Raw genomic sequence first — 19,424 nt, forward strand, 5'->3', positions numbered from 1 at the left:
CAGTAAGATCAAAAAAGGGTTGTGGTTGGGTTGAGGAGAACCAGGGGCCTGGGGTGGGAGACTGATGGGAGGCGAGAGGAGCCGTCCAGCGACGGCTCGTGGGACAGGTCAGGGCACCTGGGAAGGAAGGGAAGCCAGTGCTACGCTGACCAGGAGAAGGGGGAGAGCGAAGGGATGGGAAGTCAGAGAGCCGGCTGCCCAGAGAAGGGGCGAGGGAGCTGGAAGGGCCCCGGGCTGTCCAAAGACAGTCAGTAAGGTCGCAGAGCTGGGACAGCTGTGATTAAAAATGAGAGATAGCCTGAAAGTTCAAATTTTAAATTGATATATTTGATCAACTAGCTTAGGAGTGCTGTTCAAGTTAAAAAAAAATGGGGTGGGCACAGGTAGTTATCTCCTAGAACAAATCCAGTTTTGACCCAGCCTTGATAACTCCGTTGATGATAGAATCTGCAGATCTAACATGCCAAAACGCTGGCGAACTTAAATGCAAACTAGACAGTGGAATATATGTGCAAGAGCAAATGCAATAAATATTTACATAAATATAAGCCAATACATTTTCATATCCACAAAGAAGATGGATTAGATGAACACTGTGCATACTTTTTTCTGATGGCATACCTTTTTATTTCAATATATATTCAATTCCCTCTTTAAAAAACAACTGTAGCAAATGAATAACACTGAAAAAACTGAAAATGTCTACAACCTGGATCTGAATGGCCTTACCTCAGGCCATGAAGGCGAATTTGAATTGAGTCATTTTTTAGCTTAAAAACTTAGCTCAGTGTAGTACAGACAGAAAGTGGGTAGTTATAACTTCTAAACGGCCTTAACTGGTTTCCAGAAAGAGGAAGGCAAGCCAAAAGAATATGGCTTAGTCTGTTAAACCAACTTAATTAGTTTGAAAAGAGGCACCCAAGACCCCAAACAACTGTGTTTTCTGTGACACGCTAAGGACGCTGTCTCTGTGTGAGCAAAGATACTTAGGTCTAAAAGATCATTTCGGCATCACATCCGTTTCCTGGTGAGGTAAGTTCTCAGCCCTGGCTGCATATGGCAGTCAGCTGGGGAGCTTTTACAATATCAATGGCCAGGCCCCAAATTCCAGAGATGCTGAGTTTTCAGATGGAGCCAGACATCAGTCACTTCAAAGGCTCCCCAGGTAATTCCAACAGGCAGCTGGGCCCGAGAGCCACTGCTTCCGGCAGCTGTGGGCTGTTTGGGTCTGCATTAGCTAAACGAACCTTTTCTTACTCTGGCAAACACATTTGGCCTAAAACATATTAATTATTTTTGGCTCTTTGTATATAGCGGTAATTACTGAGTCTGAAAGAGAATTTCGCCTGAGCTTTTTCAAATTAAGAATCTACGGTAATTATGGCTTGCAGTTCACTCACTCATTCCTGGGAATCAACACACTGCCTCCTACGCTTTGCTCAGTACTGGAATGAGTCAAAAGGCCACTTCAAGGTGGTAAGTGCACCTTCCCAGGGTGCTGGACATTTATGGGCAGGAGCTTTTTACAGTAGTAATATGGTCCAGTAGGAAAAAATACATGATAAATATTTGCAAAAACAAATAAAATGTATTAAGAGCTTATTGTATGCCAGGGCTCTGTTAGGGCTTAACATAGATGATCTTCCTGCACGTGCCCTGACCAGGGATCGAACCTGCAACCTGTTGGTTTATGCGCCAGTGCTCCAACCAACTGAGCCATTCAGCCGGGGCAACATAGATGATCTTATTTAATCTTTTTTGACAACCCCAACTAGGAAGATACACTAATATCTCAATTTTATAAAAGAAAACCAAGCCTCAGAAAGATGCATAGGGTGATATAGCTAATAAATAATAGTAATGAGTTCACATTCTAGGTTCTGAGCGCTAAGTCATTATGTTTTACTAAAAGCTAGTTAGGTATTTCTATAGCGTAGTTTTTCTTTCATTGATGAAAAACACCTTCTCTCTAAGCTGAGACTTGTGCCTGGGTGTTGGATCACAAAGCTTGTTCACTGTTTCCTTGCAAAACAAACTGTGAGCAACAGGAAGGAATTTTTCAAAGGTTGTACACATGAAAGCATTAACACATCAAGTCTGAGTAATTTATATAAAGGCAGAGGTGATCAATAGAGCCAGTGAGAAAAAGCTAAATAACGATCAGAAGACCCAGTCACGCAATCTCTCTTCCTAAGAAGCTCATGTCAGTAATCAGTGGGGAATGAAATGTAAAAATGCCTTGTGAAAAACACTATACAAACTATTACTGATTTCAGTTTTTCCTAAAATGTAACAACTCTGTTGGCAAGTAAGTGAATAATTTAATGCCACTGAAATAATCTGGGTGGCCTTTTCCTAAAAATTCCTACCTTATAAAGTATTTTTTAAAGATTTTATTTATTTTTAGAGAGAGGGAAAGAAAGGGAGAAAAGGAGAGAAACATCGATGCGACAGAGAACTATCCATCAGTTTCCCTCTCGTATGCACCTTGACTGGGGACCGAACCCGCAACCCAGGTATGTGCCCTGACTGGGAATCAAACTGGCAAACTTTCCCTCTGCAGGACAATGCCCAGCCACCTGAGCCACACCAGTCAGGGCACAGTTCCTCCTTTAATATGGTTCTTCTTCAATGTGCTCCTGTCCATGCCTAAAATAATACCCCAGAGCATGCCACCAAATCAAGAAATGAAGAAAGCAGGAAGAAGACGACTCCATTCCAAACTGTGTCTCTGACATACTCTGAGAAGTCTTGTCCCTCTGACCAAAAATAAAACCCAGACCACATGCAAATTCCACAGAGCAAAAGGGTTGAATGTCTGAAACCTTCTGAATTAATAAAAGTGTGATTTTATAAAGTTGTAGATTAAGGAAACATACCCAATACCTTACATATGCCATTAATACAGACATTTCTGCTGTTGCCGCCTTCAAAGCAAGGGGTACCATCAATAACAGCGTCCAGCATTTTCTCGGAAAACTGGCCGTCTATGGGTCGGCAGTAGAGCTCACAAGGATGTGCTGAAGGGGAAAAGAGACAGACCTTTGAAGTTAGCCCAGCACCCCTCCCCCAGAGTCCTTTCTTACACGGTCATATTCATGACCCCGAGTGCTGTTAATCTGGAGATGTTTCATCTTTACTTTTCTATGACACATGCTGAAAAATAGTGTTCTTTTCCTTTTTCCGTTAAAGAGTGTTGCAAATTAAATTGGGAAGATTGCTTGAAAATGCTATGCCCTTTGTAATCAATGATGAAGCCTTTCAACCCAGCATTGATTGAACTGTGCTTGTGAAAGTAAGGCACTGCGCAAGTGGGGTTAACCTGGAAGTTAAGTTCTACCCACTACTGATGTGGGATTTCAGACCAGCAGGACACCTGGCCCCGGTTTGCAGCAAAATACGTACACCTCCAGGGGAGGTGGTTCCGTCCATTGGGACCAGCTCTCCACTGACGCCAAAACTACTCCCCGACCCCTCAAACACTGTCCCTTATTTTCCTCAAGCTCAAAAAGTCCCTGGACACAGATTTACATCCACACAAAAACAAAGGATCTGCTTTTTTGCTGAAGCTGAAGCCAACCTGCTTATCATAATGGTCCGTCCTGTCCCGCTGCGTCCTACACTGAATCCATTCTAAGGTTCGATTTTCCAGTCCCTATGAATGAAGACAGGGTGGTCTCCAGCACAGAACTGTTCTAAAGATTTACTTAACAAAATACATACTCCAAGTAACCAGAAAGATAGATAACCTTTAAACATACATGACCTTACTTAACAGATAAAAATTTTAACAAGTAATACATATATATGATAACAATTCAAATAGGAATTTTCTTGTGAATGCCTTGTTTTCTTTAAGGGAAGAACCTCTAAATGTCTTCTTCAGAAAAGTCCTTTTGGGATCTCTTCTGGATCTGCTTCCTGTGGGAAGGACTCTCCGTTTCTCAGTGGTTCGCCCAGCGGGGGGCTCGATGACCCCAGCTGCGGGGCCATTCGCCACGGACCCACCGCAGTGTAGACGAACACCAGGTGCAGAGCCAGAGGCACAGCTCCAGGTGTAGCTGCTCCAGGGTGCAAAGTAATAAAAGTATAACACCCACAAATGCAACTAAGAGCAAGAGCTCCAAGCACTGAAACTCTGGACAAACTTGAGACAGAGGTGCAAAGCATGTGCTCAAAGCTTAAAGAAAGAATACCGACTGATCTTATATAAGGTCCCGTGCAGGAGTTGTCTGGAAAAATGAACAGCCAACATGAACTGGAGAGATCGCTGGACAGAGCGCCAATGGAAAGGGGCCTGAAGACTGCAGGGACAAGGCATGACATGGATGGTTATAAATCTTCGTTCCTGGAAGCTTGATTGGCTTTGCCACAGCCCCACCTGGAGCAGAAGAACTTGGAGCAATTCTGCTCTGAGACATGAGAACACCCACCCCTGCGAGCGAAGTCCAGGGAACAGTTTCAGAAACCCTGGGCTGTCAGGAAGGGTGGAAGCAAGGGAAACACTTGAAATAAGTCTTTGATTTGAGCTTCAGAATTTGGCTCCAGAATTCTGAAGCCCAGAAACTCCTAATCTGAGACATGAGAGGTTCGGCTGGATCTCCCGGGTTCTCTGCACGTTTACATTTTCCTTAAAGGCGGTGTCTATCTAAGCCCCAAGGATTCTTGTAATAAACTGTATGCCTGCGCCCAGGTGTCCCCAGGTGCTGGGACTGTCCCTCCAGCTCTTGAGAATGCTGCCAGCAGTGGCCCAATTGTCACCTCGGCTTAAAAGAGCTTCCCTGCCCAGGACGGTCACCCCCTTCCAGGGGCAGACCATATCCAGTGACTGGTTCGTGCTGGGCATAGGGACCTGGCTCCCGTGCCCCCCACCCCCCACCCCGCAGTGTGGCAGCCCTGGAGGTCCATTCCCTTTCCAGGGCTCCCATGGAGCTGGAGGAGCCCTTTGTCTAGGCTGCACTGCAGCCCAGCTCCTTCCCTCTCCTTCCACAACCGCTAAACTTCCTGCACGCTGGTCTCCGTCTCAGAGTCTGTGTCCCGGGAACTTGGTCTGCCGCAATTCCTGTCAGATGGCCCTGGAGGACCCTGGCCCACGAGGCGCGGACTGTGGTCTGCCCTCCTGCCAGACCCCCACATTTGCTGGAAACCTAACTGGCATCAAGCATGAATTGGGCTTAAATATTTAGAGGAAACAATTTTAAAAATTTGCTTAAATCCGCAGTTATTTGGGTGTTCTGAAAAAAAAAAAGAAAAAGAAACCTAAAAAGGAAGAGAAATTCCAGGAAAGTGATGACATTAAGATCAGACTCTGGTCATTTCCTAATTGAAGATGCAGGATATAAACTATTCTATTAATACAGGCTGATGAAGTCTGTGGGAATCTGCATAAGTTCCTGTGTGTGTGTATGTGTATCAGCTTCTTAGTCAAACAACCGTGAAGAAGTTACTGTCTTCTCTGAGCCTAAGCTTCCTTCTTGCTAAAGGATGGGGAGGGGCTGGGGGGATAATGAGTAGTCACAGGCTGACACAACCTCGGTGGTCTCAGAAAATGCAGCTGACCTGTGGCAGCTCTTCCTGCTGGTGTCTGCATGGCTGTGACCAAGTGGAGTTGGGATAAATTCTTTTCTTTTTGCCAAGAATGCTGGTAAAGAAAATGTCTACATTGGAAAGTAGGCTTACCTAGATGAGTAGTTTTCAAAAGTTTTAAGCAGAATTCTTTTTCTTTTTTTTTAAGCAAGACCTTGCCAATAAGGCAGATGAAATCAAAATTTTATTAAGCACAGATTTTGTAAGTTCCAGTATATAATGGTTAAAAATAAATTTGTGGGATTCATAGAAACTATTAAGGTCAACAGAGAATTTTGACACTGAGCTTATGAATGGTGTTACAGGCTTATATGGGCTGCAGCATCTAATTTTTTTCTGTGAGATTTTGGTTCCACACTATTGAAAAATCTTGACTTATATGGACAAATAACTGTAAAATGTTAATGATAATAGTTTAGAACAACTCAACCTACAATTTCAGGATATTTTTCATTTAAATTGTGTTCATGAGAGATTTATTTTAAGGTCTGCAGAAAACCAAATTAATTTGACTAGGTAAGATAATGCATTGGTGGTTTCTGATATGTTAAAACTTGACATATAATATGTTTGAGTGTAAGCACTATTCTTTATTGCACTTTTAAAAGTAGTTAAATTTTGTAAATGAAATTAGCACAAGCAATGTTGGAAGCTCTGGGATTCCATGGAACTGAGTTTGCAAACTGTAGGATTTGCTGGAGTTTCTGTGCTTATTCTAGATGTTTGAATCCATGCTTCTCTTCAGTCACTGGCCAGTCTCCCAAAGGTCATGCACCAAGACACTTAACACTGTGCCCTGAGTGGGTAGAAAACTCTACTGTACACATAATTTACTCTCTAGTGACTCCTAAGGGAAGGCTGGGAGGGTGTAGAGCCCTCGATGCCTGGCACGGAGTAAGTGCTCCATACACAGCTGGGGTTTTTAAAAATTTTATTTAAATTGTTGTTGCAGTACAATTTTCTGTCTTTTACTCCCATCCCAACCCACCCACCCAAACCTCCCCTCCTCCCTCCCATTTCCACCCGCCCCTAGTTTTTATCCATGTGTCCTTATACTCGTTCCTGTAAACCCTTCCCCTTTTTCCCTGACATTGCCCTGAAATTCCCTCTCCTCTCCCCTCTGAACTCTGTCAGTCTGTTCTTTATTTCAGTGTCTTTACAGCTGTTGATATGGGCGACCTACTTGTCACTAGCAGGAATGCCTATCGACTAAGCAAAGAACAGCTCTACAGGATACGGTCTGATGAGGGGACAGAAATCAGTGTGTAGGTCAAGGTGGTAGTTACTAGTATCGGCAGGCAAGCTCCTATGCTCAAATAATAAATAGCCCAGGGGCCTAAGGAAAACCAGGGACGGAGGGTGGAGGCTTAGAGCCCAGGCAGGCAGCGAGCTTCGCTTAATTCCATCTTTTGGTTTATTCAGCCTCATACCAGTGTCAGATGCAAACCAGTCACTCCAGAATGAGTGAAATTTAAGTCTACCTTTATAATTCTCATTTCTTTGGTACCTATTCTGTCCTAGACAAAAAGTATGCATGTGATGACTGCTTATAAAGAAATGAAAAACCAAGCTGAACCAAATATGTCTTCCCAACTACTCAAGCCATCGGAGTTGGGAACACACAAGTCCGACCCTGCCTCTGGTGTGGGGAGTGGGGACTCCACACTAAGTACCTGTCATACTACGGGGGCGGCTCATGCTACTTCGGTTCTGCAAGCCTGCTCATTTAGGGCCATAGGAGCATGCGCCCAAAAGTTTCAACAATAGAGAATGTCCAGAATATGGGAAAGGTAGTGCCTTTCAGCATTAGTTTTGGGGTTTTCTTTTTTTTTTTTTTAGTATATACATGAGTTTTCCTATACTCGATGCCTGGCTCAGAAAGCTGAATTGTGCCAATAGCCGATGACTAGCTCCTGCAGAGCACGAATGATGCTAAACAATGAGGGGCAAGAAGCACACGATGCCCCTGACAACCAGGAGCTACCAGTATCTTGGAGACCGAAAGTGGACTACCTGTCTCAAATCTCCTTAGCTCAGGAAAGTCTTCTAGGTTTCCTCCCTCCCTGGAACAACCACGAATAGCACAGATGTTTTCTGAGGTTGATCTACAGCGAGTGGTTAATGATCGTCTTCCTTTCGGGTCTGCACTGCCAAGGCTGCCACTCCACTCCACAGCTCGGTTCTGTCCCCACCCCCCAACCTGCATTCCTTAGATGCTTGCTTTTATGTTTGATCCCTCTTAGACTGTCTTGTACAGACAACACGCTCTTTTCTGGCCCAGTGCTGGCTCTCATTTGTTTCCGATGAAGTCATTCCCGCTGTCTTTCCTTGTCCTGCTCTGTGCCCACATGGAATGACTATTTGGACGCCTTCCCTGTTCTGTCTTCCAGTAGAAAGACCACTCAGACTAACAGATCATCAACTACTTCCTTGGGAGCCTTCTGTGAAATTACTCTAAATGCACAATGACCTTTTCTGCCCAAAATTACAGTTGGTCTCACATGCTCATCAGCAAGCACTTTCATCAGTGAGCAGTGACCAGATTTCTGCACGCCCCACTTACCGCTTAGCTGCCCCTCAGCTGTTTGGAAGTAAGCCACTACATCTGATCAGCTTCTCTGTTATCTCCCACAGAGCGCAGCCCAGAACTTGGACCTATTCAGCCTCTAGCACTGACTGATCAGCTTAACCGGAGCAGTGGTTTTACCTTCTAAAATATAAAACACCTGCACGGTACGCTTCTCTTTCTTGTTGAATGTTGCAGGGTGGCACAGACCCCCTGACACAATGCTTTCTGATGACGGCTGTGGCCCGAGATCTGGAATCTGCTGCTCCCACTCCTCACCTGCACTAAACACCGGAAACCAGCTGTAGAACTCGTTCTTGTAGGGGACGGTGTCGAACTCGCTGCACTGCATCTGCCGAAACGTCGGTGCCCCCGGGCGGCAGGGGTGCACGTTGCACAAGCGGTAGCGTTTCCTTTCTCCGGTGCAGTACTTGCCGCCAAACTTGGGCCTGCCGGCGGGACACACAAGCCATCCTGTTAGTTTCCTCAAAGGCCAGCACCTTCGTTTCAGACTCCCCCAGCACGTGGCCTCGCTCACTCCTTCCCAAACCATGCCCCTCTCCCCCTTTTACATTCATTCTTCCACCTTCATACATTTTTGTTTGTGTGGTGGCCCATGCACATCTGGTCCCAAGCGGACAGCTGCCTGTTCTGAAAGAGTCTGACCCCCTCCCTCACTCAGTCCGTTGCTTTGCCACCAGCTGTCACTTTTTGTTTGTTTCCTCCTCTTCATTTTCATAATCACCAGACTTGCCCAACCCTTGTCTTCATTTCTGGCTTCCCCTCTGGCCATCTTCCTGTCCTCATTCAGCCTAGTATATACACACCATTATTTGGTTAACTCTTGCAATTATCTGAATTACTTTAGTGTCTTCTTTAAACACCTTTAATGGCAGCCAATGGCCACAGAATCAAGTCCTGCCTCTTGCGCTTGCCTTCAGGTCCTCCCAATCCTGGGTTTATTCACTGTCATGACTTTATCTCCCACTCTCCCCTCGCGTGCACACTGTTCCAGCGATACAAGTGGATGCACTTAATATTTTTTCTCTGTGCGTCTGGACAGATTTCCCCTCTTTTAAGGCTCAAGATGTCCACAGACTGCCCATGCTTTAAGGAGCCAATAAATGCCATTTTCATCATGATTCTTCCCGGAACCCTGCCAGAAGGAATCTCTTTCTTCTCTTCAATGACGCCCCCTTACCCTACCGCAGGTGCTTCCTGCACCCAGCACTCCCAGAGATGATTTTCTGACTAAGGAAGGTCAATCCTTGCAGCCCGGTAGGGGGCACAAGGAACTGTCCTTGGTATTGCAGGTGAGGCTGGTTTTCTATCCGTCACGACAGAGTGACACTCTGTGACTTGGCATCTCTCCCATTCATCTCCATCCAACACACATCGCTGAGGCCAATTTTATGAGCCAAGCCCTGCTGGGCTCTCACTAGACACCGGACCAACACCAAGGGTGTGGTCTCAAGGTCATTTGGTCACTCACTGACACGGATCTGTGACAGTTCCCCTGGCATTGTTCTCAGCGAACCTAAGCTGACCAGCTACTTTCTTATGTGGTCCCTCAGTTGAGGAGACTCTATGACAAACTGTGGCCTCTGCGATGGGAATTAGGACCATCGCCCCCCTGAAGCTCTGTGAGAGAACCATCCTTCCGTGCCTCGACAAGGATGTCCATCTTTTGACAAGCACAGGTCCCTGACCATTGTCCCAAAAGGGCTACAGATGGATGGCAGCTGGTATGCAGCATTCACAATACATCCCAGAGCGACTTGTCTGTATTTCTGATTTCTGACACTTTGAAATAAACTATAAAGATATTTCTGTATAAAATGAAGGATAAGAAATTCCTGTTTTACATTTTTGAATTCAAATAAATCATATATTGTTTAAAAACCAACTTTTGTCAAAGAGTAAGAGTTTGAAACAATTTTGTCCAAATTCCTCAACTGTACACTTATGTGTGTGGAAATGATAAAATATCATAATAATGACTATACTAACTACAATTTACTGACAATTTTTGTTGTAGGTATCATATTAAACTATAGACATGAACTCTTAGAAATTCATTATATGAGGTATGAGGTATATGTGGTGTGTATATATATCTAAACACATAATAATACATTTATTAATGAAGAGAAGATGCAAAGATTTGAAACAGAGATAGTGAGAAGACTGTAATAACATTTATCATTTGCCTTTTTAAAAAATGTGACTCTTCCTCTTCAATGCAGACTAATGTAAAAACAGGCAAAAGAAGTTTAATATATTTTCTTCTTAGAGGAGGCATTCTATGTATGCTTTAAAAAAATTATACTTGGGAAACTGGTATACCAAGAAATAATACAATTAGGAATATTTCTCATATATATATTTGGAAAACAAGGGCATTTAAATTAAATTTATATATAATATCATTATACAAACTTAAAATATGAAAAAAAAATTGAAGGCCACTTGTGAAATAATTCCTATGGACTCCTTAAAAGGCTAACACGGATCTCTAAGGTTTACAAAACGCTTATCTCCAACAGTAAAAATAATAATCCTCAAAAATGTGCCTAGCTGCTTTCTTAGTTACCTCAGGAAGAAAAACATTTTTGCAAAATTATATGTTCTCTGTGACTGACAGGGAGCTACAGTCTCACCAGCAGAATGGGCTCTGAGGAATCTCTCCCCGAGAGAACGGTTTATCTCGGAGAATTTAAATATGCAACTTCCTAGAGGCTTTCCCATAAATCGTGCTTATTTTTCCAAGTGATAGAATCAGCGTGTTTATCCAGGTTCTAGCAAGAATCCGGTGCCAAGCCAAAGTGAAATCCAAGAGAGACACTGTTTTTCACCCTCTGTGCGTCTCAGGTTCCCTCGTGTCTTTGGGAGCCCACCTAACGTCCCTCCAGAGGCTCGGGGTCACTGAGGTCACACTAGCCACGACCGGCCACTCCAGGAAGGAGGGGAACGAGTTTGGCCGCACTCACTCAGGGTTGTTGCACAGCCTCTCCGCACTCTGGGCTCCAGCCCCACACGTCCTGGAGCAGTGGGACCAGGCAGACCAGCGGCCCCAGCCTCCGGGGATGCTCTCTGGCTTCTTCCCCACCATGATACACTTGCCGGCCATGCACCACTGGAAAGAGAAGAGGAGCAGGCGTGTGGGTCGGGAAGGCTGCCATAGCAGACTGAGCCCAGAACCCTGAGGTCTGACCCCAATCCTCCGAGCAGGCTTCCTACGGTCATACATCACACGGAGAACAAAGACGAGCTCACAAAAGAATTTCCTCCACGAGGGATCAGAGAACTTCAGGAACTGAGGGAACTTAATGGTGCCCAGCCACAGCCAACGTGGGAGTGTTACTCCAAGTGCGGTTGGCGGACTGCGTGCCAGAGTGTAAATCCACACATCGCTCCCTTCATGGGAAAGTCTCGCCATAAAGAGCATGTCAGCTTGGTATGTGCGCTCAGCAACATCGTTGTTTGGTGACGTGACTGATGTACCTCTCTGGTTCCAGCCCCTTATCTCGTAGACAATAACAAACATTGTGCAGACTGGAACTGTAATAACACTTCTTTATAGCCCCTGTGGGTATTTAATGTCAGCAACAGATAACTTTACCTTCCCGGAAAAAGTCCACTCATTGCCAAAAATTATGACTTACTAAGAATTTCAGGTTCTTTCTAGTATCAAAAAAAATGTCTCCTTTTCTGTAACTCTACCCTGTGTTTTTAGTGCTGGCCTTTCCAGTGACCCAGACACACACACACACACACACACACACCCCACGCTCTCCCTCTTCAGGGCAGAGCTTCAGCAATTCTCAGTTTGGGAGGGTGAAATACAAAACAGGAAACAAAAGGAAGTCAGAAAACACAACTCGGTTGTTAGAAATGGCCTCATGACCTGGAGGATTTGGGCATGTGTCAGCTCTTGTCCTCCTTGTCCTCATTATTTCTGATCACTGTGCATGCTGACCAAGTTCTAAAATCGCAGTGATGGGTCAGGCCATACACAAGCTGCATAAAGACTCCCACTAACTGCCCAAATTCTCGGCCCACAACAGACCCTACCGGCTCCAGGGAGCTGCACGTGTTACCCAGTTCTTGGGAAGTCTGGAGAATACCTAACGTCTCTGGGTTCTTGGGTGTTTGGCTTTGCTGCTCAGGAGAGCGGACAGATGTTCGAGAAATGCAGTCAGGCCAGATGATGAGAAAGAAGGAAGCGAGTGGCCCACATCCATCATCTTTGGAAAGAAGCCACCACTGACCTGTCCTTCCTAATGTTTAACATGAAGGGGAGAGAAGTCAAAATAAGGTCAGCAGATGTTACTAACCACAAGCTCCGTAGAAGCTCATCAGGAAAAGACGGAACAGATGTTTTGCCAGCACAGTGTGGAACCGTGTCTTTCCTAAACGCCTTGCTCCCAGCAAAGGCTCACTAGCTGTAGTAGCAGTGAAGCCTTTCCTCTGGCTGACCTGGTTCTACGACCTCCGTCTGCCCAGAGACAGCTGCTCTCCAGGGCCTTCTCCCCAGCCCTCCCTAAGAACCCAGTGCCCACCGCCCGCCCGCCTTTCTTCCTTGGCCTGACACATCACCTTCTTCTCGCCACAGCGTGTCCCGTCCGCCGCGGCGTCCAGCTTGGAGCGGCAAAAGCCTCTCACCAAGCACCACAGTGTCTGGCAAACATTCTGGAAAACAAATGTGAGATCACGCTTTTAAACATTTTCAAAACTTGCACAAAAGCATTTCTAGAGTGGTGGTAAAATGTACACGTTTACCCACCTACCCACAATAACTGCTGTTCTTAGTGAACAAGCGTGAGGGAAGGTGACCCACTGCACACTCTCAGTTCACGCTTACCTGGACTTTGTCGTCACGCATAAACAGTGGTGTGCAGCCCATACTGGGCAATGAGAAAACAGGAGATGGAGCCCATCTCCTCAGAGCTGAAACTGTAATTTCAGTCCGTGTGGCACAATGTCACTGCCCCTAGGCAGGGTAACTGGAGACACTGGCCATCAAAGGCCGATCCAAGAACTGTGGACAGAAGTTGGCAAAGAGCTGGGGTGGCTGTAACTTGAGCCTGCTCACTGAAGGAAAAGGAAACCGGTCCTCCCGGAGAGCCTCGGCTTGCTCACTTGTTACGGAAAGTAGCCCGCTTGTTTAACCTGCCAGCCTCCAAGAAAGGAGACCAGTGAGGGGACCAGGGCATTTTCTAGGAACAGGCAGAGATGAGAGACATTTAGGAGGCAGAACTGGTGTAATGTGGTAGCCAGTTAGAAGGGAGGAGTGGGGGTGGTTTGCACCAACTTTATCTTCTCTGTTCAGTTTTGCATGTTCTAAGCATTTATTTACTGCCTCCTCAAAGTTGTTCCCTATTTCTTTTTCTGTCCTGATCTCATCGTATGAAAACTTTCCTACCCGCCTCCTCTACCAGAGCTCCTCAAGGGCAGAGACTCTGCCTTATTCATTGTATTGTATTTTAAACTATTTTTAACACACAAAATATGCCATAGGACACAATCTGAAAGGCGCAGGATAATACAGTGTAAGAAGTGAGTCAGCTGCCCCCCCATCCACAACCACAGAGGCGGCCTTCACTGAGTCTCTGGTGTAGCTTCAGAGGAGTCAACACACAAGCGGTAGTACAATACACACACCTGCTGTTTTCACAGAGATACACAATTTCTATAGCGCTGTAAGGCTTGTATGTAGTATTTCAATGCCTGGATGGAGCACACTTTAACCAACTCCCTACTACATGTGGTCTTGTTAATCTTAGAGCGCTCATCTTTTCCACCACACTCAGCACGCGGCCCAGAACCTGGCGTGGGCTCAGCGAGAGAGCTTCTCCTGGTCTGTGTGCTAACAATAATGCTTCACACCAAAGGGCCCACGTTCGGGGAACAGTCAGTACCCAGCCTACAAAGTAGCACTCGCATGGCAGTTGGGGCTTTCTCCTGTGGTCAGTGGGGACCTTAATATCGAGAAGAGCCATGGTTAGGTTTGTGGGAGGGGGGTTTGAGATCACTTGAGAAATGCTGGGGGAAAGACGAGGTAGGAGGTGACTACAACAGTGAGGAGAGGTGATGAGAGGCTGAATCAAGACAGTAGCCATGGGAACGAAAAAATGGGGCAGGGCTGCAGACTCCTGAGGAGCTAGTTTTTGGATGTTGAAAATAAAGATGAAGAAATGGGGGGTGAGCCTTATTCCTACTGTGAGAGCTGGTGGTGCTCTTGAACCAGGCGGGGGATTCAGGAAAGAGAGCAATGTTGGGGATTAAGTCGTTTGCTCTGGAGTCTACACGTGTGAGTAACTGATTCTTGAAACTCACTATAGAGCTTTCCTCGCCACCCCCCGGTGGCCAAGGATGGCTGGCTCCACTGAACACGAAGAAGGTAGAGGTAAGGGATATAAATGACTACAACATCGATCCTTCTGCCTTACAGATACCTTGCCACACATAGAACGTTTCCAGACACACGTTCCAGAACGTGTGTCTGGATCTTCATATTTCCAAGTATTCCCCTGGCCCTTCTTCCAGCACACTGGACATCTGAAGTGCTGCACGTGCCCACGAGAGGCACCAAGATGCCCAACACTTACTTCCACTTCCTGGCAGAAGGTAGCGTTGGGGCCATACTGCAGCTGGCACTGGTGGTGAACATCATAGATCACTCCGGGAGCAATGACCTTGGACTTCAAGCCTTTCTTCTGGGGCATGTCGTCAAGACAGAACCCCCAGCCTCGGCTGAGAAGAAGTTAATAGAAATGAGAGCCCATGTCATGATTTCCTTCATCGTTAGTCTTTCATTCAACAGACGCTCCTACCACTTTTGTTTACCCTTTGTCCCTCAGAACAACTCGAGTTCTACACGGCAGAGAACACTCCAGGGCCACTGTGGGAGCTGTCTAAAAGGAAACCAAAGCCACGCCCTGCTCCGTTAGTTCAGACATTATCTACGAAATACAGGGAGTGGTGAACTTAGAAAAGCATCATCTTATCCCCAGTAGGGTTTGGGTGACCACTTGTGACGTATCCTGGTTGTTGCCGCCAGTCCCCAAGGACTTATGTGTGCACACTCAGTTCACAGGAAGCCACCTTGAGACAGGAGCACGCAGCGGGCAGGATACCCCCTGGCTGTGGCTGGAGGGCAGAACCCAGCTGGCTCTCAAGGTCAGATGCCACCCTGAGAGTGTGACCTGAGAGGCACTGAGAGTGTCCCAGGTCTCGTGTCAAACTCAGACTGCCTTCTGGTTTCGGGAGACCCGGATGGGGCTGCTCCGGGACACACTGTCACTTACTCCAGGAAGCGGGTGATGTACTCCTTGCTGCACTGGGACCACGTCAGCGGGCTGGGGTTGTACTGGAGCTGGCGGGACATGATGAACGGGTGCCTGCCCACGGGCTCGCAGTCGTTTTCCTTCCCGTCGTGCTGGATGCCGAAGCTGCAGGGGGTGGAGCGTACAAGAACATCACGGAGACGGTTTCTCCAGGGAGACGGTACCCACGGAGGGTCACAGAAGGCATCTGCTTACTCAGGGGGACTGTGACGTTGGAGATGGACAGCTAATTCTGAACTAAAGGGCGCAGGGAACACTGCAGGCAAACTGTGCTTCAAGCAGGCACCTCTGGGAGCCACGTGGCTAAACCGAAAACCACTGTGCGGTAGAAAGCAAAGAGCTCCCGGTTGGCTTTCTCTGAGTCTAGAGTCAGGAGGGCAAACGCTGCCTCAAGCTGTTGTCTTTCTCCTGCTGCAGTAACCACCGCACCAAGGAGCAAAAGCTGCCTTCTCCCTTTTCAGCATAATGTAAGGGAGAGCTTCAAAGGGAAAGCTCTCCTATGGGAGACTCGTCATAGGCCGCGAGCTTTGAGGGGCTGTGTTTCTCTCTCACGCTGCTACAATCACAGCCCCACATTCACAGGCATTCGAGGGGCCTCCTAGTCCCATGGGTGAGAGCAAGGCTTCCGAAGACAGACGGTCTGGACGGGAATCCTGGCTCTGCCACTCAGTGATCCGTGTTCCCAAACCCTTCTCCGTTTCCTCTGCCAGGAAATAGGGTGCTCGTCACAGGGTAGCATGAGAATTTGAATGGAATAAAGATTGAGAACCACTCAGCCAGGTGCCTGACATAGAATAAGGGCTTCACACATGGGAGGAAATTTTCACTGCTGTTTGTATCATTGTCTAGCTTGTTTTTCTCTTCTCAATGGAAAAGCTTAGCGTTGGAGACTTGTCAGAAGTCACCCAGTAGCTTGGGGGCAAAACGAGCTCCTCTGCAGATCTCTGCCCTGCTGTTCCAGGGTTCTCTCCCGGGTCTCCCTCGGTCCGCTCCCTGGCCGCCCGCTGCCGGGGCTGACCGGGTGCGGCAACCTTGGGAGGCCTTGGGAGCTTACCCACCCACCACAGCAGGGGGGTGCCTGGGAAAGAAACCACCTCAGAAGGGTCCGTTCATAGGCCTAGTCCTCAGAGGAGCCCCCCAAGATGCCTTCTGGGACCCCACAAGACTCCCTTCTCAGGGCCCTGCTTACTGGCTGCTGTGGCTCCAGTTTCCAGATCTGAATGGAGCACATTATGCAGCGAAATCCAACCCTCTGACATGAACAGTAGCAACTCCCGCAGAGAATGGTCTCTGAGGGGTTTGACTTTTCTCATGTGTTTAAAAACGCATTATGCTGTGATGACTTACACACAGACTCAGACGGCATTCTATCAGCGCACGAATGCGAAAGCACAGAGGAGTCAGAGTTACCCTACGGAGCTCTCACCGCCCACAGAGAATGGGATTCAGGGGAAGCCTTTGCCTGAGCAGGCCTTCCCCGGGGTGCTGCAACCCCAGACCTTCCCAGCTCATGAGCTATTCCGTGAGTTCACCTGCTTTGCAACCAGCAAAAACCCTACCCTGCAAACATGGCTCTAAAACGCACACGAATAATGGTTTTTCTAGCATTGAACATCCCAGCACAACAAGCCGTATGGATGGATGCTGCCAACTGGGTGCATTCAAACCCACACTCAACATGCATCAGCTCCCCAAAAGCTCACCGAGGTCCCTCTGGAGTGTTCCACTCACTAAAGCATTTCCCCTCCAGCTTCACCCCCCTTTATACCCCCTTTATACCCCCGTCTGACTCTGCTCCTAAGCAAATGTCCCTCGGGACAGTGTCTACTTTCTCTAAATGGGTGGGGCCCTTGTGTCACAGGAGAACAGTGGCTCAGTGAGAAAGGAGGGACAGGGACAGACAGCACCTGGGGCCACAGAGATGGGAATCTGGTCTCCTGGAAGCTACCTCCTGGCAGGTGTGGTGCTCCCGAGGAGCAGCGTGCAGGGAGGAGCTCTCTCGAGCCTGAGAGAGCTCCCTGAGCGGTAGGATTCCCCTGCTTCACTCTGTGGGTTTAAAGTCCTTTAAGGTGGGTTTGCCCAACTGCAGACACAAAACAATCTAGTTCATTGTCTGGGTTTCAGGGTATCAGTTGGTGAAATGGGTCTATTCCTTGTCTTTTACTGTTCCTTTTAGGGTGGAGTGGGACCAACAGAGAACAAGAACCACGGAAGTCAGAATATCAGCTTTTCTGACTCATCCAGACAAGATCCATTTGTGTATGCAAATGAGCCAAGCTCTGTAAGTGAAATATACCCCTGACTGGAAGTGGGGGGTGGAATACGGGGTGGACAGTGCTTTTTAAGTGTTCGCCTACACCCTATTTTCATTACTTGGAAGGAAAGGACGCCAGGTCCAGGCAGCCCTCTACATTTCCTCCCGGACTGCCACTTCATTTCTGGTAATGCGCTCCGGAGCCCAGCAGGGTGATGGGAGACCTGGCTGTGGATACCTGATGTAACCCAGGGCCCTTGCAAATGGGTGTCTTAACAGTTTCCTCTCAGAATAAAAGCAAGTACTCGCTTAGGCCACAGCACATGATTCTGCAGGACCTGCCTAGCATGTTTCCGAGTCTCCTCCCAAGGTCAGATTGAATGTAAGGACATGAAGGATCTATTCCTTGAACACAGGAGGGAGGAACTGAGAATATCTTTTATGAAGCCAAGTCTTTTCAGCTTTTCCTTAGCTTGAGTACAGCACTGCTGGGAAAGTCACGAGCGATCATTTCTTGGTTCGATCCAGCTGTACCGGCACTGCCTGGCACGTCAAGCCGACCTGATGGGCGGCTGTTGGAGACACATCTCTCCACATATCGGGACTGAGGACACCTATACATTTGCACACGCGAATAACTTTCATTTCGTCAAGTTTTATTATCAGCATGCCAACAACGAGGACCTGGCCTTTTAGAGACCTAGCATTCTGCCCCCAGTCATTCTTTAATTACAAGCCAGTCACTTAGCCCTGGTCTCTGAACTTCTGACAACTAAGGCAACTTGGAAAGGCGGCTGTGTGAGAATTAGAAAAGGTCACCATGAACAAAGATTTGTCATTAGAGACCAAGGTAAAGATCAGCCACAGCCTTGAATTCCCAGCTATCATGTACCCGTGTGAAAGCGAAGCAGTGAAGAAGGCTGGTAGGAAAAAGATGCCCTGGAACCCTGGCTGGGGTAGCTCAGTGGATTGAGCACGGGCTGCGAACCAAAGTGTCGCAGGTTCGATTCCCAGTCAGGGCACATGCCTGGGTTGCAGGCCATAACCCCCAGCAACCGCACATTGATGTTTCTCTCTCTCTCTTTCTTTCTCCCTCCCTTCTCTCTCTAAAAATAAATAAATAAAATCTTTAAAAAAAGATGTCCTAAAAATACAGCATTGGAGGGGAGCTCGACGCATACCCTGGGCCACCAGAAAGGTGAACAAGTGGGTCCCAGAGCAAATCAAGCCTGAAGCATCGCTAGAGGCAAAAACAACCAAACTGAAGCTGTCCTAGCTTTGGGAACGTCCTGAGAAGGCAGGGATATTTGGAAACAGCAGTAATGCTGGGGGGAAACGGCAGCAGGAAAAGAGAAAAAACACACAAGAGACGGATCGACTCCACAAATGCAGCCATGGGCATGAGTTCATGGGAGCCGGGCGGGGCCGGTGAGGATGGGACACTGTGCACGCCGCCCAGTCACAGAGTCACCAGGAGCTGAAGCCGACCCAACAGCGTGTAACAACAAGGGCACTAGAATCTATCATATTTATCTCCTCGGGCTTTTTCGTAAGGATCAAAGAAATCACAGTCCCTAAGGAACTACCTGGTTCAACCTCCTCATCTCACAGGTAAGAAGACAAACGCCAAGAGGTGAAGGGAATTAATTATCTAAGGCCATAATACGGG

At 47.3% G+C, this 19,424-nt stretch overlaps 1 protein-coding gene across 1 annotated transcript in view; it reads right to left on the reverse strand.

The window, feature by feature from the left end:
• ADAMTS12 (ADAM metallopeptidase with thrombospondin type 1 motif 12) overlaps positions 1 to 19,424 on the reverse strand; it is a 206,474-nt gene that overhangs the window by 69,515 nt on the left and 117,535 nt on the right. The window contains exons 8-13 of the mRNA XM_045848252.1: positions 15,463 to 15,606; positions 14,764 to 14,908; positions 12,752 to 12,844; positions 11,143 to 11,288; positions 8,432 to 8,601; positions 2,887 to 3,020 (exon numbers count right to left, since the gene is read on the reverse strand). Of these exons, the coding sequence (XP_045704208.1) occupies positions 2,887 to 3,020; positions 8,432 to 8,601; positions 11,143 to 11,288; positions 12,752 to 12,844; positions 14,764 to 14,908; positions 15,463 to 15,606 (832 nt within the window). The remainder of the gene's footprint in view (positions 1 to 2,886; positions 3,021 to 8,431; positions 8,602 to 11,142; positions 11,289 to 12,751; positions 12,845 to 14,763; positions 14,909 to 15,462; positions 15,607 to 19,424) is intronic.

Source organism: Phyllostomus hastatus, unplaced genomic scaffold (genome assembly GCF_019186645.2).
Source record: "Phyllostomus hastatus isolate PE091 unplaced genomic scaffold, TTU_PhHast_1.1 phas_contig_58, whole genome shotgun sequence".
In the NCBI taxonomy this organism is placed as follows: domain Eukaryota; kingdom Metazoa; phylum Chordata; class Mammalia; order Chiroptera; family Phyllostomidae; genus Phyllostomus; species Phyllostomus hastatus.